The 16,978-nt window shown below is 38.3% G+C and overlaps 1 protein-coding gene across 4 annotated transcripts in view; it reads right to left on the reverse strand.

Annotated features, from left to right (window-relative positions):
* The window catches only part of LOC127637785 (GRAM domain-containing protein 4-like), a 108,353-nt gene that overhangs the window by 10,455 nt on the left and 80,920 nt on the right, over nucleotides 1–16,978 (reverse strand). For all 4 annotated transcript variants that reach the window (XM_052119057.1, XM_052119056.1, XM_052119058.1 and 1 more), the window contains 10 exons: nucleotides 16,641–16,702; nucleotides 13,960–14,095; nucleotides 12,128–12,153; nucleotides 11,884–11,975; nucleotides 10,229–10,320; nucleotides 9,778–9,826; nucleotides 9,582–9,653; nucleotides 6,066–6,109; nucleotides 5,834–5,943; nucleotides 5,504–5,658 (listed from right to left, as the gene is read on the reverse strand). In XM_052119057.1, coding sequence (XP_051975017.1) covers nucleotides 5,504–5,658; nucleotides 5,834–5,943; nucleotides 6,066–6,109; nucleotides 9,582–9,653; nucleotides 9,778–9,826; nucleotides 10,229–10,320; nucleotides 11,884–11,975; nucleotides 12,128–12,153; nucleotides 13,960–14,095; nucleotides 16,641–16,702 — 838 coding nt within the window. The remainder of the gene's footprint in view (nucleotides 1–5,503; nucleotides 5,659–5,833; nucleotides 5,944–6,065; nucleotides 6,110–9,581; nucleotides 9,654–9,777; nucleotides 9,827–10,228; nucleotides 10,321–11,883; nucleotides 11,976–12,127; nucleotides 12,154–13,959; nucleotides 14,096–16,640; nucleotides 16,703–16,978) is intronic.

Raw genomic sequence — 16,978 nt, forward strand, 5'->3', positions numbered from 1 at the left:
TGTGAGCGAACACACACTGGAGAAATGAACGTTTGGGCATTTCTCAGTGAGTACACTCATGGCCGAGTGGTAGAATTTACATTACGATCATGACACGGGTTCAAATCCCGAGCAAACACAGCAATTTTTATATTAGCCTATTAATGCATTTAATACCATATTATTAATGCAGAGATTTGTCTAGTTCTAAAACTGTTACAGCATAGTTTTTTGCTCATATAATAAAATTACCATATACTTCCATTTTACACTAAGGAACAAATATTATCCAACAGAATGACTTTACATTTGTATAATAATTTCAAAAGCAGTTCTATATTAAAAAAGCTACTTCACCAATAGACTATATCAAATATATAAAAATAAGTAACAACTGTTACACTTTTGAATCATGAATTAATAATCTCATAGGCCTACAAATATCCACATTTGTCATCTGAAATGTAGGGTAGCTTTCACTAAGATGTAAATGAAATTATATTTCAATATGCATGGAAACACTTACAGAAATTTTAGCTTGTTACATGCATTTATTTTGATTAAGTAAATCGTTGAAACATCAGATAATCAATAAAACCTGAACAATTTTTAGGCAAATCTTTTTGTTGTGTTTATTAGACACATCAACGCATTTTTGAAAGGTGTGCCATTGTAGTTCACTGCCTCATCAAAAAGAACAGAAATGTCAGGCCACTGTTCTGTGAAGTGCTGTTCCACACTGGCTCTGTCCTCTACTGATGTGATGGGATTACTGCCAAACATGGACAACCTGGTCAGAGTTGACCCAACTTCTTGATGATACATATCTGCTGCAACAGAGGCATTTGGCAGAAACACTTCATCAATCTTTTTTAGACAATAATCGCATCGACCTATTCGATATTCTATAATTAAATCAACAAATCGAATATTCGAAAATCGTGACTCATCCCTACTGCTTTATTAATGTATTCAGTGTAAAACCCGGACACCCCCACACAAATGTGGCTTTTTGTTAATGACTGTCCTACTACAGGATTTAACACAGAGTAACAGCTCACTACCAGTTACAAAAGACACTGTAACAGTCTGTCACATGCAATTCTAGTTGCATTTTTCATCAATTAATTTCTTAAATTATCCATTGACTATGTTCTGGCCAGCCATCTAGTGTCAAAAATATTTTTTGGCCCAATGCCAACCTTACTTGTCGACCCCTGGAATAAAGGAATCAACTCCCTCATTAGAGACTTGCCGCCACCTAATGGCGGTGTTAGTTTCATATAGTTAAAAAGTAGACGTTTCATTTTTTTTCCAATAATTTCATATTTCTACATACAATTTTTTACATTTAAAACATTAATCTCTTAACATAATTTATGCAATTATAATTTGCTGTGTATGTGTAAATCCACATGACACAGGCTAAACAGCCTGGGTCAATCTCAATCCAAAATCTCAATCCAAAAATGTATTATATTGATACCGACTTCCTTTTATTTGGTCATAGTAACCATACACCAAACACAGTGTCTTTGCATTCTGATTGAATTTGTTGACTAAATTTAAGAATCTGACATAAGAGGACAGATGACAATCCTGCATTATATTGTATTATAATGACGATGTAATATAGCACTAAACTTTGACTATAGCCTGCATGTGGCATATTACTAGGAACCTCAAAGCATATTTATGTGTATGTGCATACAGGCCATAAATAACAAATAGACATTATAGAAAATATATTATTCATAAGAATTTAAGTTCATAAAAACATCTAAAACAAAGAATAAATGTATTATTTAAATTTGTATAATGACAACTGTCAGTGCGTGAACAGGCTTTTAGGCTTGAATTTAGGCTATTTCAATAGATTTTTTCAGTCAGTGAAGCCAAATAATTGGGTGACAAATAGCATGCATATAGACTATTAATTTTACAGGCTAACAAATACAGTGTTTGGAAAACTCTTAATTTGAAAAACAATGAATGCATATCAGGTTTAGCCCCACCCACAGGGGAAAATCGGAATATCAAGTCGTTTTTCTGATTTCCGTGCAAGAACGGGAAAACCAAAAATCAAGTCATAATTTAGTTTTTTCGTTTTTCAAAAAAAATGAAAAACGAAAAAAGGAGTTGTTTTCTCGTTTTTTCGTTTTTATATATGAAAGCAAAAACAAATGAACGAACGATACCCGGACCACATACCCATGACTTGTTTCCAACTATTCGTGCTATCCATGGTTTTATTGGGTACAACCTCTACAGTTGTAATGAAAATTCTGTTACAGTTAACTGGAATAAATGTTAGTAAGGGTGTTGATGTGTAAAGTCTTATAGCTGAGCAGGTGTTGTTATTTCCCTCGTTAATGCTGTTCAGAATGTTGGCGTTGTCAAGAAGTTTTACATGACTGAATTACTCCATGGTGCTTTAAAACAGCAAATTCTCATGTAAAATTCAAATGGGTCGCATGTGCAACAATATCGACGGAAGCCCGAATTAATCATGCATAAGAGTCGCTCTGCGTTTGTCACTAGAGCACGCATTTTAAGGAGTGGTCGATTCGCTCGCACAGATCCTGTCACTGGAGCTCGCATTTTGCGGGAAGCCCGGCTGACGCATGCGCACGATTTAGCTTCACAGACCTTGCGCACATCCGTGTCCCACATAAAATGCGTATTTAATGCTCATGAAGTGAAATGAATGTAATAAGGTTGCTTCATGCCTGACGGAAATGCGTACGGATGTGGCTGACATGAGAGTATTAAAGGTGGGGTATGTGATTTTCTTTTTTGACCATTTTTTCTAAATAACTTGAAATCCTATTCCTAACCCACTTACTGGCTGTAAATTAGAAGCACTGAAATGAAAATTAAGCAATTTAATCATCTGTGGAACGGGCAGGACTCGAAAAACTCCAGCCAATCATTTTCAAGACCATCTAGAATCACTGGACAGAAAATGTGTCAATCAAACGGTCGTACCATGCCCCCTCCCCCACCACCCTGGCTGCGTGTCCCGTTCAGTGCGCATACTCAAAGCTCGTGACCCAGTAACAGCAAGCGATTGTATTTATGTATGGAGAATAGAGCTTTTATAGTGCTAGTGGGGTTGTCCACATTTCTATGAATCCTGTTTTGAATAGAAGACCGCTGTACAGACGCCAGGGCTGGCGATGTTCTTTTTTTTTACAGTTATGAGAAAATCAGCTCTACACCTTTCAAGAGTGGTATGCGAACCCTCCTCCTGCTGTGTCAACAATTTGCTCTGAAAAATTGTCTGACAGGTGAATGCACTGTTTGACTAGTGAGTCTAGAACACTGCTAGAACACTGCGCATCTGAGTTTTCGCTCGTGCATGATTGCGTGTCCATGTTTTTCGAATGGGTGGAGTCAGGGCCAGCGTTGGAGGAGAGAAGGTAGGACCTTAGAGTTGTGTATTTTCAAAATCTGCCGGCCGTTTTGCAAATCACATACCCCACCTTTAATATAAAGGTACATCTTTAAAAATCGATATCGATATTTAAGCATTGTATCGATAACATTGGATCGTTGGTTACTGGATCGATGCACTGATCCAGATCAATGGATCGTTACACCCCTAACGATTACGTGTGTTGTGGAGGTTGGACTCTTCAAAGGAATGCCACGTGCTTGTCATGATGTGGCCAATTTCAAAACAAGTCATTTTCTGCAGAGTGGAAATATTAAATGCTATTTATGGACTAGAGAGAAAGTTTTAGGAATTTTGAAATTTACAGTGAGTTTTTATAGTACAATGACAACTTATATGTCAAAATATCAAGGAAAATTAATTCTTCTTGACAATGACACCTTTAATAATCAATTCCCCTATGGAATTATTACTTTCCTAACCAAGACTGATGTACTATATAGCTAAAATATGGCATAACAGTCTCAAGTGCATGATAAATGATACTCAAGACAAGAGCAGAAAAGGCAGTTATCCATTTGTACAGTCTCCTACGAGAATACAAACTCAAACTACATTTCAAACATGCCCTAAGGGTGGACATTCTACTACTACTGTTCCTCTACTATGATCTAACTGAACTGTCGGAACCCCAACTACAGTAGCACTGCTGTGGACACTACTCAGTTTCCACTGTGATCATTTCTGTGTCATCTCAAATGACATCATCTATACACACACACACACACAGCAAATACTCATCACATATCTGTGAAAATAGATCCAAAATGGCACAACATTTGCAGTATATTAGCTATAAGCAAACAAAGCTAATTAACTAACATGTACATTTGCTTTTACCTATTATCTATAAAATAGCTATTAGCTAATATTAGCTTTAAGTTAACATGTACATTAGCTAACATTCAATGTACATTAGCTATTACCAAACATCAATTTATACTGTATACATTATATATTAGCTAACATTAGCTCTACACCAGCTATTACTTAACAATGTTAGTAAATGTACAGCTAATAGCTTGTACAAATAATTATGTAAATGTACAGCTATTGTTAGCAAATAGCTAATGTACATATAATGTTAGTACATCAGCTACTAGTATCCTGTGCAAAAAATTTCATTGTCATTACTGCTATGCAATAAAATGTTACATTTGTAAGAGCATCGTGGTAGTATTCTTCAAAATGTATTATGATGTAATAAAATACATTATGTCCTGCCAGGATAATATACATCTTTTTTAACATTAATGAGATATGTTTTATTGTAATAAAAAATATTTGCCATTTTTTAATTCAAAACATCATTTCAAAATGTATTTTTATTGATTTTGGAGTGAAATATGACCCAGAGATTTCTTGATGTGATTCACCAAATAATATTAATTTGGAAATGTGCCCATTTTGATCCATTTGCGCACAGATAAAAGTCGTCACAAGACGTATAAATTCAAACACAAACAAACACACACACAGGTATAAAAGTAAGGTGAGCTGGTGGAATCAGAAGCACACTACAGTCCATACCTTCTCACACCCAGACAGCTGAGAGAGAGAGACAACAGATCACGTGACTGTTACATCAGCGATCTACGCTGATGTTAACTCTATGAAGCAACACCCATCACACTTACACACATATTCACTGTGCCTGGCACATTTTAATATCTTTTGAGGAATGCCTGATGAGGCCATTCTATCAGATTTATACAGAAATAATCTTGATTTTAGACAGCTCGAGAAAGGAACAATTATTAAGAGGGAGGGAAAAAAAGTTTAAATTGGCATTACATTTTAAAACAGGAGACTGCCCAAATAGAACACTAACATCTTCAAGATGTCTGTTTTAGATCTTTTTATCTGGAAAGCATCTTAAAAAGATCACATTTACAAACATTCTAAATCATAAAAGTCTCAAAGCCATCTGCCAATGTCTTACTGACATCCGAGAGGAAACTCTAATAGACGTCTTTCAGATGAGCAAACAACCTAACAAAAATACATCTTCTAGATATCAACACACATCAAATAGACATCTGGGTGATATACTCTTATTTCTCTCACCCGTCGTGACACAGAGGCAATCCCACGTTCTTTCAGCTGCGGGTCAGTGGGCAGGCTGTTCCACATGATGTGCGGCGTGTCATATTTGTCTCTTAGTTTTGGGCAACTCTTAAACAGGAAGTCTATAATAAAGAACTTGATGCCTGCGTAAAGCCCTGCCAGAGAAAATATGCACACAATGAAACTAATAAAACAACAAACTCTGAGGGGTGAATGTACTAAAAAGATGCAAAAACCTGCAGCTATGTTCATTCCAAAAGTGAAGACATTTAGCAGTGTGTTTTGTTGTTATTGTGATTTAGTGAGGAGATTATGAGTAATGATTCTCACCTATCATAAAGCCCATAAGCTTGTAGGGAAGGACGCAGGAGGAGATGAAGGCCACCCACAGAGCGATGTACAACTTCTGAGTGATTTCAGGCTGAACCCACATGAACAGACTGACACACACATACAAACATAATAAACATTAATACGTTTCCATCATTAAATGAGGTTGTTTTCATCACTTCTATGGCTATGTCAGCTGCAGCAAAAGTAAAAAACAAACAGAAAAACTTACTTTTTGATTTTCTCCAAAACATCTGACATCTTACCGAAAAGATTCTGCAGAAAAATACTTTCATTACATGTCAGTCAAAATGAATCCACAATGAAATTATTTGTCCTTCCTTCGAGACGTGCTAATTCTTCATTCTTATTATTCTTTTAACTATTTTCCACATTTTAGAATAATAGTAAAGACACTATAATTATAAAATAAATAATGGAAGTAAACTCCTAGAAATAAAAAAGGTACTGTTTAAAGTAGTGGCCGTCACTGGGGTGATACCCTCAAGGGGGCCCTTAGTTCAAATGTATAACTCGTTTTATAAATAAGGACCAATTGTGTACCTTTAAAGATACATTCACTATTACAACAGTTATTTCTGGTCATCAAATCTGATTCGATGAGAGACATTCCAGAAGTGCTGTAAAGGAGTCTTTCTGATAAATGAGCACTTCACTGTTCGTACCACTCTGTTGTGATTGTGGCATTCCAAACTAAAGTGTAAGAGCAGTGCAGATGTGTCGATACGGTAACCATGTTGTCACACCCGACCAATGAATGTGTTCAGTCCATTCTTCTAGACATGACAAGTTTCAAGTCAGTTTCAAGAAGCGCCGGTTTGATGGCTGCTACAGTCGCCATCACCCAGCTAGGCTTGCTACAGAGGAGACCTCTCCAGTGATGGCTCAAATCGAGGGTCCCTTATCATGCTTGGAGTCACAGTCACTTTCGACTCCAAGTGACACAATGCTGTTTAGCCATGCTAGCTATTTGGAAGAGACCGAGTTTTATCAGAGAGGTGTGATACTCATTCGGCATACTCGTTGGCACCTGGACAGTTGCAATAAACTGTCAATCACATAAATTATCTGGAACCTCTTGCAGTCCTCTTGGCTCCGAAAGCCTTTTGGTCGATGTTCAAAAGTTTTATGTTATGGTTCATATGGAAAGCCCTGTAGATGTGCTAAGGAAGAGTACGGTTATGCCCAATGTTAAACCTGTTGAGTTGAATTCTCCTTTGGAGCAAGATATGTCTCCTATTGATCCGTGCAAATCACGTGCCCAGGCACGTGAACAGCAAAACAGATTTACTCTTGCATCAGTGTGCCAGGACAGGAGAATGGACTCCATCCTCATACAGTTCAAAGGACTTGGCAGATATTCAAGAAAGCCGAGGTAGACCGGTTTGCCTCCCCAGAGACCACATACTCCCCTAGGCATGGATGCCTTAGCTCAGAGATGGCCTGCGAAACACGGACATGCATTTCCCCATCCACTTACCATTTCAAGTGCTGTGTAAGATAACATAAAAACTGCACATATATATATATACCAGCCACTGGTTTCTGGAGATGGTAGAGCTGTTGGATGATCTCCCAATTCCTTTGAGAACGGACATTCTCTTGCAATCTCGAGGCACGATCTGGCATTCTCAGCCAGAACTGTGGAGACTTCATCTCTGGCCCCTGAATGGGGCTACTCTGACACAAGAAGGTTGTTGCAACTGGTGCTAGGCACCATTCTACAGGCCAGGGCCCCCTCAATGGGGTGGCTGTTTTCCTTAAAATTGCGACTTTTTGCTAATAGGTGTTCCTTCCGGGTTAAGGCCCAACGCAATGCCCTGTGTAGATGATACTCTGATTTCTGCAGGACTTGCACCATCCAGGCTCAAACTAGTATGTCGCGTATGTCGCTGACATAACGAACACTCATGAACTCTGAGGGCTTGTTTGTAGGCAAACACCCTCTGGTCACAAAAGTTTGCTCCTATAGCTACTGAGGCAGTGTCGAAGTGTCCGACTTGAAAGGGGGATGTCTCGGTTACTGGTGTAACCTTGGTTCCCAAAACAGGAGAAAATTAGACGCTGTGGAGCTGTACCGCACTACAGATTTTTCTGTGTTAAGGTTTGGTTCAGCAACCAAATCAGACATAAGAACACAAAAAGGACAGTTCTGACTGCTGAGCGGATTATTGGTCCCCTTCCCACCCTCCAAGAACTGTACACATCCAGAGTGAGGAAATGAACTGGAAAAATCACCCTGGACCCCACTCACCCAGCTCACTATCTCTTTGAAATGTTGTCGTCTGGCCGGCGCTACAGAGCACCAGAACAGCCAGTCACAAAAGCAGTTTTTCCCCTCAGGATATCCATCTCATGAAAAGTTAAATCTGCCCCACTGAGCAATAATTATGTGCAATAACCAGCTAAGTGTATCATATTTAATTAACATATCCTACCTCTTCTGCACAATACATTCCCTTGCACAATCTGTATATAACAGATTGTATTTGTACATATGTATTGTTTTGTCTTATTGTGTATTTTTATATACACTTCATATTTCTATTCACTTATATTTATTCTATTTTTTATTATTTCTGCCTTGTTGTATTGTTTGTGCACTGGAAGCTTCAGTCACCAAGACAAGCATACTTATAAAGCTCATTCTGATTCTGAGAGAAGCGCTCTCCTCCCTTCAGTTGAAACATTCTAATGTGTAGCGCTGGGCTCCTCCGGCTTATATGCCTGTGATGACTCAAGCATACGGCAGAGCGCCAAGTGTCACCAGCCATCAAACTGGCATGATGGTATAGGGTTTTAAGATCATTGCCACTAGGAGGAGCTCCCACTGCATCAGCTACCAATGCAGCGTCAAAGTGACTGACTAGAAGGAAATGAAGGTTACACCAGTAACCGAAACTTCCATACTCCATGTTTTATCGCTTGAAAACACTTGAACATGAGTGAAATACTTGTATGATAATTCAAATAGTATGTTCTATAGGCAGTAAAACGTCACAATTGCTAGGAGTGGATTACTACCACAATACAGCTAAGGAATAGAGTAACACTAACAGCTTCAGCATTACTGTACATCACATACATCACAGACGCAGGTACTCAGACATGCTCCGCCTCTCTGTCTCTCTCTCTGTCTCACACACGCGTCCTTATAGCCTGTTAAGAAATATCTCATGCCATCGTTACTAGTTCTAAAGTGATGTGTTTGAATTAGTAACAAAGGCTTGGGAGCATCTTTTGAACTAGCAATGGCAGATTGCTAAACACAATTGTTTTTCTTTGTTATTTATTTACTTGTTTGTTGATATGTTTTATAAAAGCAAAATCACACTCGCAATTGTGCTATATTGTCAGTACATCAGCACAGCTGTGATTGTTTGCTGGCCTCAGCTTGCAGCAATATATTATTCCTCTGTGATGGATCTAAAGATGTCATATGAGTTTTTGATGGCAGCCTGAGTACCTTTAAAAGATCAAACATAATTTGATCTTAATTTGCGGGCACAACTTATATTTGTCTACAAATCTAATTTCAAGCATTTAAGCATAAGCTTTTTCATGACTCATAGGTGTTAAGAAAAATGGTTCATAAAAAATAAATTCAATATCCAAACTTGGTATCCCTGGTGTAAATGTTATGGACAGATTCATATTTAAAAAGGAAAAAGTTAAATGGTGCAAATACTGCATGTGATTGTAAATAACAGCATAGTAAATCTGATACCTGTGCTTTTTGTGCAACATCGAGAACTAACTGAAACTTTTCAGACACAGTCAAGTCTTCCTTTGGAGGTTCCTGGAAAGAAAAATCACAAGAGAAAATCACTTCTGAAATACTCACAACACAAGTCAAGCATTACAAACTCAAACATTTTCAAATGTTCAAATATTCTCTGAAAAATGTAAATAAAATATCCTACCACAAGTTCAGAAACTTCAGGCACAATACTCCACTGAATTCTCCATCCTCTATAGAAAAATGTTTAAATGGCAAACATTCAATTTATTTTATATATATATTTACATATATATTTTTTTGTTGTTGTTTTTTGTTGTTGTTTTTTTGCAAATTGTAATTGTTTTTAATGTCCTGACTATACATTGTGATCAGTTACATTATTCCAAACTTTTGGCAGTCCATTTTAAATTGACCTTCATTTAACAAAAATAAAAAAGTTTAAATCTGTTTTTATAAAAATCAACCCCTGGGACATTTGCCCAAAGTTGAAGAAACACCCATTTATGTATAAACATGTTGAGAACACCCACATGTATTCAAATTCAACGCAAGTTCAAAGTGTAATTATTCCGTTGTCTAATAGTGCCACCTGTTTCAAAGACTTACTAGTACGAGAGGAAATGCTGCTTTACCTGGCTATGAGGTAATTCAACGACAACCTCAGAATGGCTAAAAACAGAAATAAAGGAATGGGCCAGCCATGCCATGCTGCATTCATATAGATCTGAGATAAAAGAAGGAAAACACACATCAAACTTCTGCCTCAACAACATTATTCAACATCATTCTTCGAGACAGAAGCCTTTTGCATTTAAAAAGGTGGTTTTAAAATGATCTTTTTGTCATTTTATCAGACAAAGACTGGTCTGAGGTGTTAATACTGTAAATTGTATGGTTGTATTTCAAGTGGCATTAACATGCTGGGATACATACTATTTCTTTAGAAAATGTGCAGGGTTGCTAGTAACAGGCCTGATATTTTTAAGGTAGTTTAGCCATTACTAGCCTTATATTTCAATGCAACTACCATATAAGGTGTTTATTAGAAAGATTATTGCTGATATTTCTGATCAGTTAATAAGTTGTATACTGATGAGTCAAACATTATGACCACCTCCCTTATATGCTGTTGGTCCTCTACGTAGCACCAAAACATCACCAAACCACCGACGCATGGACTCAAGACTTCTGAGGGGGTCCTGTGCTATCTGGCACCAAGACATTAGCAGCAGGTCCTTCAAGTCCTGTAAGTTGCAAGGTGGAGCCACTGTGGATCGGACTTGTTGGTCCAGCTCATCCCACAGATGCTCAATCGGATTGAGATCTGGGAAATTTGGAGACCTGGGCAACACCTTGAACTTTATGAACTCTTCATCATGTTCCTCAAACCATTCCCAAACAATGTGTGCAGTGTGGCAGGGTGCATTATCCTGCTGAAAGAGGCCACTGACATCAGTGAATAGCATTGCCATGAAGGGGTGTACCTGTCTGCAATGATATTTAGGTAGGTGGCACATGTCAAATTGACATCCACATGAACATTGCCCAGAGCATCACAATCCCTCCAACAGCTTGTCATTTCACCACAGTGCATCCTGGTGCCATCACTTCCCCAGGTAAATGGCGCACATGTACACGGATGTCCACGTGACGTAAAAGAAAACATGACTCATTTGACCAGGAGACCTTCCACTACTCCAAGGTCCAGTTCTGACACTCGTGTGCCCATTGTAGGCACTTTCGACAGTGGACAGGGGTCATCATGGGAACTCAGTCTACGGCTACGCAGCCCCATATGCAGCAGTGTGCAATGCACTGCGTGATGTGACACATTCCTCCCATAATCATCATCAGACCTACTGTCGGTTTGGACCAGACGAAATAACCTTCATTGCCCTCGAGCATCGATGAGCCTTGGGCACACAACACCCTGTCGCTGGTTTGCCCCTCTTCGAACCACTGTCGGTAGGTACTCACCACTGTCCGGGAGCACCCCCACAAGCCTTGCCATTTCAGAGATGCTCTGACCCAGTTATATGGCCATAAAAAGTTGGCCCTTGTCAAAGTCACTCAGGTGTTTACTCCTTCCCATTTCTCCTGCATTCAAAACGTTGACTACGAGAACTGATTGTTTGCTTAACATCTAATCTACTCACACCTTGAAATGTGGCCTTGTTAGGAGATGACTGTCTGTCTCTCAGCAGTAAATTATATTTCAAACAACCTTTATGTGTCTAAAAGGAAGAAAGATAAGAATAGTATATGGAAAACATATATAAATACTCACAATGAAGGCAATCGCTGACGTATACACTGAGTGCCAGTTGGATAAGGCGGAAAGATTCCGTAAGAAATTTGTCACCGGTCTGGCACCCCGTTCTAGAAACAAAGTAAAAAAAATTAAGATCAAGTAAAGCCGAAAAATGAAAGCAAAAAAGATATCTGCGAATGCATGAAGTGTAAATAAATGCCTCAACATCATTACAGAAACACTTGAATAAAAGGGGAGAGATTGAACTAAAAAGACTTACTAAGTCGTCGCATATTTTCTGTTAATCTGCAAGAAAGATGAAATCAATGTTTAGATTCATCCAAAAAAAAAAAAACATATCAGTACGACTAGATTTGTACATTTTTGGAAGGAAATATTAGTGGAGGTTGGCTGTGTACACTCTTGTGTGTTGTGGGTGGTTGCCAGGGCGATGCTTGTTTTTAGATTAGGTAAAAATGTAAGTCTGATCACTTAGAAATAAATAAACACAAAGAATTGCACACCTCTCCTCCATATCACAAATGTTGCATGATGAGTTACACAATGAAGTTTAATACCAATAGTGATGCTTGCCTTAGCAAATGCCACTAATGGCAACTTTCTTCCACCAAACAGCTTGTCTTGTACATTTTACAGCAAAGTGACACTTGGACCTTTTATATCAATGAAAGCAGACAGCTGTGGGTAGCACATACTCGATAACTCCCTTCAGAGACAGATAGATGAACTTCATTGATCCCTGAGGGGAATTTCAGGAGATATGGACATTACAGCCTCATATGTATAACTGAGGAAGTTACATATATTGACTGGACTTTAGGCTGATCTCCTGCTTAGCAGGTGTGAATTCCACCACAAACCACCAATCCTCAAGAGCTTGCCTTGTTTCCAATAAAAACAGCTTGACATCCTTAAAACAAGTTACATTTCCTTTGCAAAATTGAATAAGGTACGACTTGTTGTCAGAGAACATATCTTCATTTAAATGTATTTTTCTTACCAGTTAGCAAGCTTTAATTTCCAGATATTTAAACATCTTGTCTTGTTTTCAGAGCAAACTAATAAAACTTATCAAGGTTTATGTTTAAAACAAGAATATTCGCTAATCGGGTAAGACAACAATCAATTCAGAGGGAAATCAAGTTTATTTTTCTTATCCCATTGGCAAATAGCTTTTTCTTGCCAGAAGCATAAAACTCACCAAATTTTGTCAGATTTCTCTGAAAACATAACTTGATTCTCAAGTAATTCTAGCTAGCATTAAGGATGTTTCAATATGTTTACTGGAAAACAAAACAAAAAAATACTGAATAAGTAACTTTCACAGATACCAACTGACAAACACTGACCCACCAACTGGTCGACTACTTTTCTGGATGATTAGTGAATTTGGAAAATTTAGTGTGCAAGGATGTTCAAGTCCTAGTCTCTTGACCACAGGGGAGCAGACGTTTTCAATACTTTAGATCTGGAAAGAGGAAGAACTCTGGGAAATGTTATCCAAACATTGTTTCACAAGAATGAAGATCACTATTAGGCCTACATCTGATAACATTCCGGTATCATTCCATTTTGAATGCTTCTTCCAAACCTGCATGTATTTAAAAAATGCCATGTAAAGTAAAATAACCACAACTGCACCCAAAATGCGTAAAGGCCTGTTCAGAACGCGTTCTTACATTTTAAAATACGCAAGACGCAGCGCAACGAATGGAAGAGAACGCAGGTGTCTCGAGAAAAGTTCAAGTTCTTGACATGATGCCTTAGGCCACATCCATACTAATCCGTTTTAAATTTCCTAACGTCATCATTTTCCACAGTATATGGTAAAGGAGAATGTTTTTTGGTGGAAGAAAACAGCATTCCAGTGTGGATGAGAGGCATAAATATAATGCAATTCATGTTTCTTTAAACAGAAACATATTCGTGTTGAAATGGCTCATGCGCAAAAAACATTTAGAAGAGCCGCAATGTTCAGAGACATTCATCTGTCACATTTATATAGAAAAATAATGAAAAACAGCACAGATGGATACAAAAACACTATGTGAACAGAGCCTATGAGTTTGCCGGAGATATTTCTGCACTGACCTTTTAGCACTTAGCGGCTCCTCTGCCTCGACTGTGTTCTCTTCGGGTTGGAATCGGAAGTCTTCAATATATTCCCCAAATCGGTCGTACAGCCAGCTCTGAAGCCGTGAACATACTGTCTCCTTCTGCTGTTTTTCTGTATAAAGAGGAATTAGATCAGGGATAATAAACATCAGAAAGCTCAGGGAACACAAAGCAGGATCCCTTTAGCCTCAAGGGATACAATATTTATTAGTAATTCTTCTATAATAATAAGGCAAGAAGACAATGTGTGGTATGCAGTATGACCAAAATCACCATATAAGCAATTTCATAATCAACCCAAAACTGAGAGAGCGAGAGACAGAGGCACATTTATGTTGCACATTCTCATTTCCTACAGCACACAAAAGAGTTTGGCCTGGACTAGATGGTCAACAAATTTAGACAAGTGACTTAAATAACAGCTGAAAGCTTCCTGAAGCAGAGAGTTCCCAATCACTAACCAGCCTGAAGAAACCTTAATATGGGTTTAAAGCCACATTAACTTTCTGAACTTATCAAATAGTAAAGGTGGATTTCAAAATAATGCAGTACCATTGCAAATATTTGGTTCAGTAGCATTGATTCTATGCCACTTTTCAGTAGCATTTCAAAGAAAGGATTTCAGACACTATGGCTATGTTCCAATACCTAGTGTGCTGCCTTGTTGTCTACTGGTTACTAAGACAGCATCATAAAGGCTCTGATACACTTGCAGCAAAGTTCTTTGTTCTTCGCTCAGAGCTAAAAAGAAGGTCAAAAGTGCTGAGCAACAGTTTGTGAGCTTTTGGAGACCACCCACACTGCTGGGGTGTTTATATGAGCATTTCAACATGAGACACGTGTACACGTAAACCATTAACTAATGTGACATTAAAATGTATTATTAATTGCCTCATATAATGAATAGAATTCACATGAGATCAGTAAAAGAAGCTGTTTTAACCACTTGATGATGATTAAAAATAATATACAGTATATGCAGTAGATCATTTGTAATTTGTTATGTTTACATTCTGCATTCATGGTGCTAATTCTAACATTAACACACTTTACGTGACCATAATATGTACCAGTTACTATCTATTATTGTATTTTATAGACTTTTGTAGACTTAAAATTGTTTTAAAACAATCACATTACGTGGTCTTGAAAAATGTCTGTGTGAATGATGGTACAGATTTAAGTAAGTTTGCACCATCTCGGCAACTCTGCATTCCAGTGTGTTCATGATGGCTGATCTCAAGTGAGAGAAGAAATCAACCGAAAAAAGATTATCAAAGTAGCTGGAGCCTCAGGGTCGGAATGACATGGACCAATGGCAGTAAGAAAGTGTTTAACAGACAAGAAGTTTTCTTGAAAGTTCGCTCTGGCAAACCATTTTGAACCACTGCAACAAACTAAAAGAAAACCCACCTTTTCATCCAGATTTTATTTGAAATAATGTCACACCCTTTCTTTCTTCGATTTCGTTAGAAGTATATTGTGCCTTATCAGAGACGGAACCTTATAATGCTTTACATAGGTAGCAAGTCCACACACCACAAAAACACTGCTCCTCATTAGCCACTTTTCCACCATTGGGCTAGTGCCAGCCAGGGCTATCAATTGGTCAGCCAGGGCCAACAGCCTCTGACCTCAAGCCGTGAGACCAAAATTGATTTGCATTCCCAACTATCGGGCCAATAGCTCTCCAGCATTGCCCTAAAGCCCGCTCTTAATATGCCGCCCTAGTGCCAACATTACATGCCCATTTCACAAGCTAGAGGGAGGCTCAAGATGAGGTATTAGACTCTGGAGACTAGCTAGCCATCAATATTAAAACAGATTTGTACTGTGCCCCCAAATTTTATTCTTTCCGAACCTGTACTGTTGTGCGGCAGATACACAACTTGGAAAGTCTGGTGACAATATACTGAAATTACGTCTTCATGTCGGCAGATGGCGTCGCTTTTAATTTGCCCAAATATTCGGAAGAGCCCTGATTTTGTCAACTGAACAGTACTGACAATTCTCCATTGTCCATTGATCTGTTGAGGTATGCTGATAGCTAGACATGAAAAATTTAGAAATTAGTATCTTGGTGCAGACTCTCTGACCAGATTAAGCGAAACTCCCCCTTTGACATTGACCTTGCCTTAATACCCAGCTGGCCTTCTTTGACCCAATTGTAATCAGCGGGCCAAAGGTGTTTGGCCATTGGCCCTAAGGAATCCCAGAGGCATGCACTAGAACACTCTCATTTGGCCCAATAGAGGAAATACGGCTATAGAGTTTGACGTTAGCAAGTTGCCAAGCTAACAACGCATCAATCTAATCAGCATAAAAATATATAGAGCACACACATTGTGTAACAGTGTAAATTTTTAATACACTCAACCACCATCTTAAATAGATTTTTTTCACTGAGCTTGTCATAATGCATTTTGGGATTGCTTTCAACATGAAGGAGTAGGTGCTACCATATTTTCACACTTTATATATTACTTTAAATAATACTGTCTATCTCCTCGAATTACAGTTTTCCGACCCACACAGCTCCAGCCCTAAGAAGTAAATCAGACATGCTGCATCAGCTTCAAAAGTCTGGCCCCTAGACTTAATTATAAACCCGCAGTCTGTTTGCTGTTTCTAATGTCACATATTGTGTGTTGTTTTACCTGTGCCGTTAGCTGCAGGTGGTTGCTGCTTGCGTGGAGGTTGAGGTGGAGAATCTTCACACCTGCACCAGAAAACAAACACTACATTATATTTGTAGTTCAGAGGTGAAATGTCACCTGTGTGGCACCACAAGAGAGTTTAGTTTTTCTCCTAACAGATGAGGTTAAGGTTAATGGCCTACCAAGTTTAAAATCAACAAAACCTACCTCACTACCTTAAACCTCATCCTAACCAACAGTGTCATAAAAGCAAATGCGAGATAAAAAATGCAATTGCTGAAGCAACCGAGTCATTTTGTGGTGCTTATGTGACACTTTCAACTCCCAGTCCTAAGCAT

This window comes from Xyrauchen texanus, chromosome 45 (assembly GCF_025860055.1).
Source record: "Xyrauchen texanus isolate HMW12.3.18 chromosome 45, RBS_HiC_50CHRs, whole genome shotgun sequence".
NCBI lineage: Eukaryota > Metazoa > Chordata > Actinopteri > Cypriniformes > Catostomidae > Xyrauchen > Xyrauchen texanus.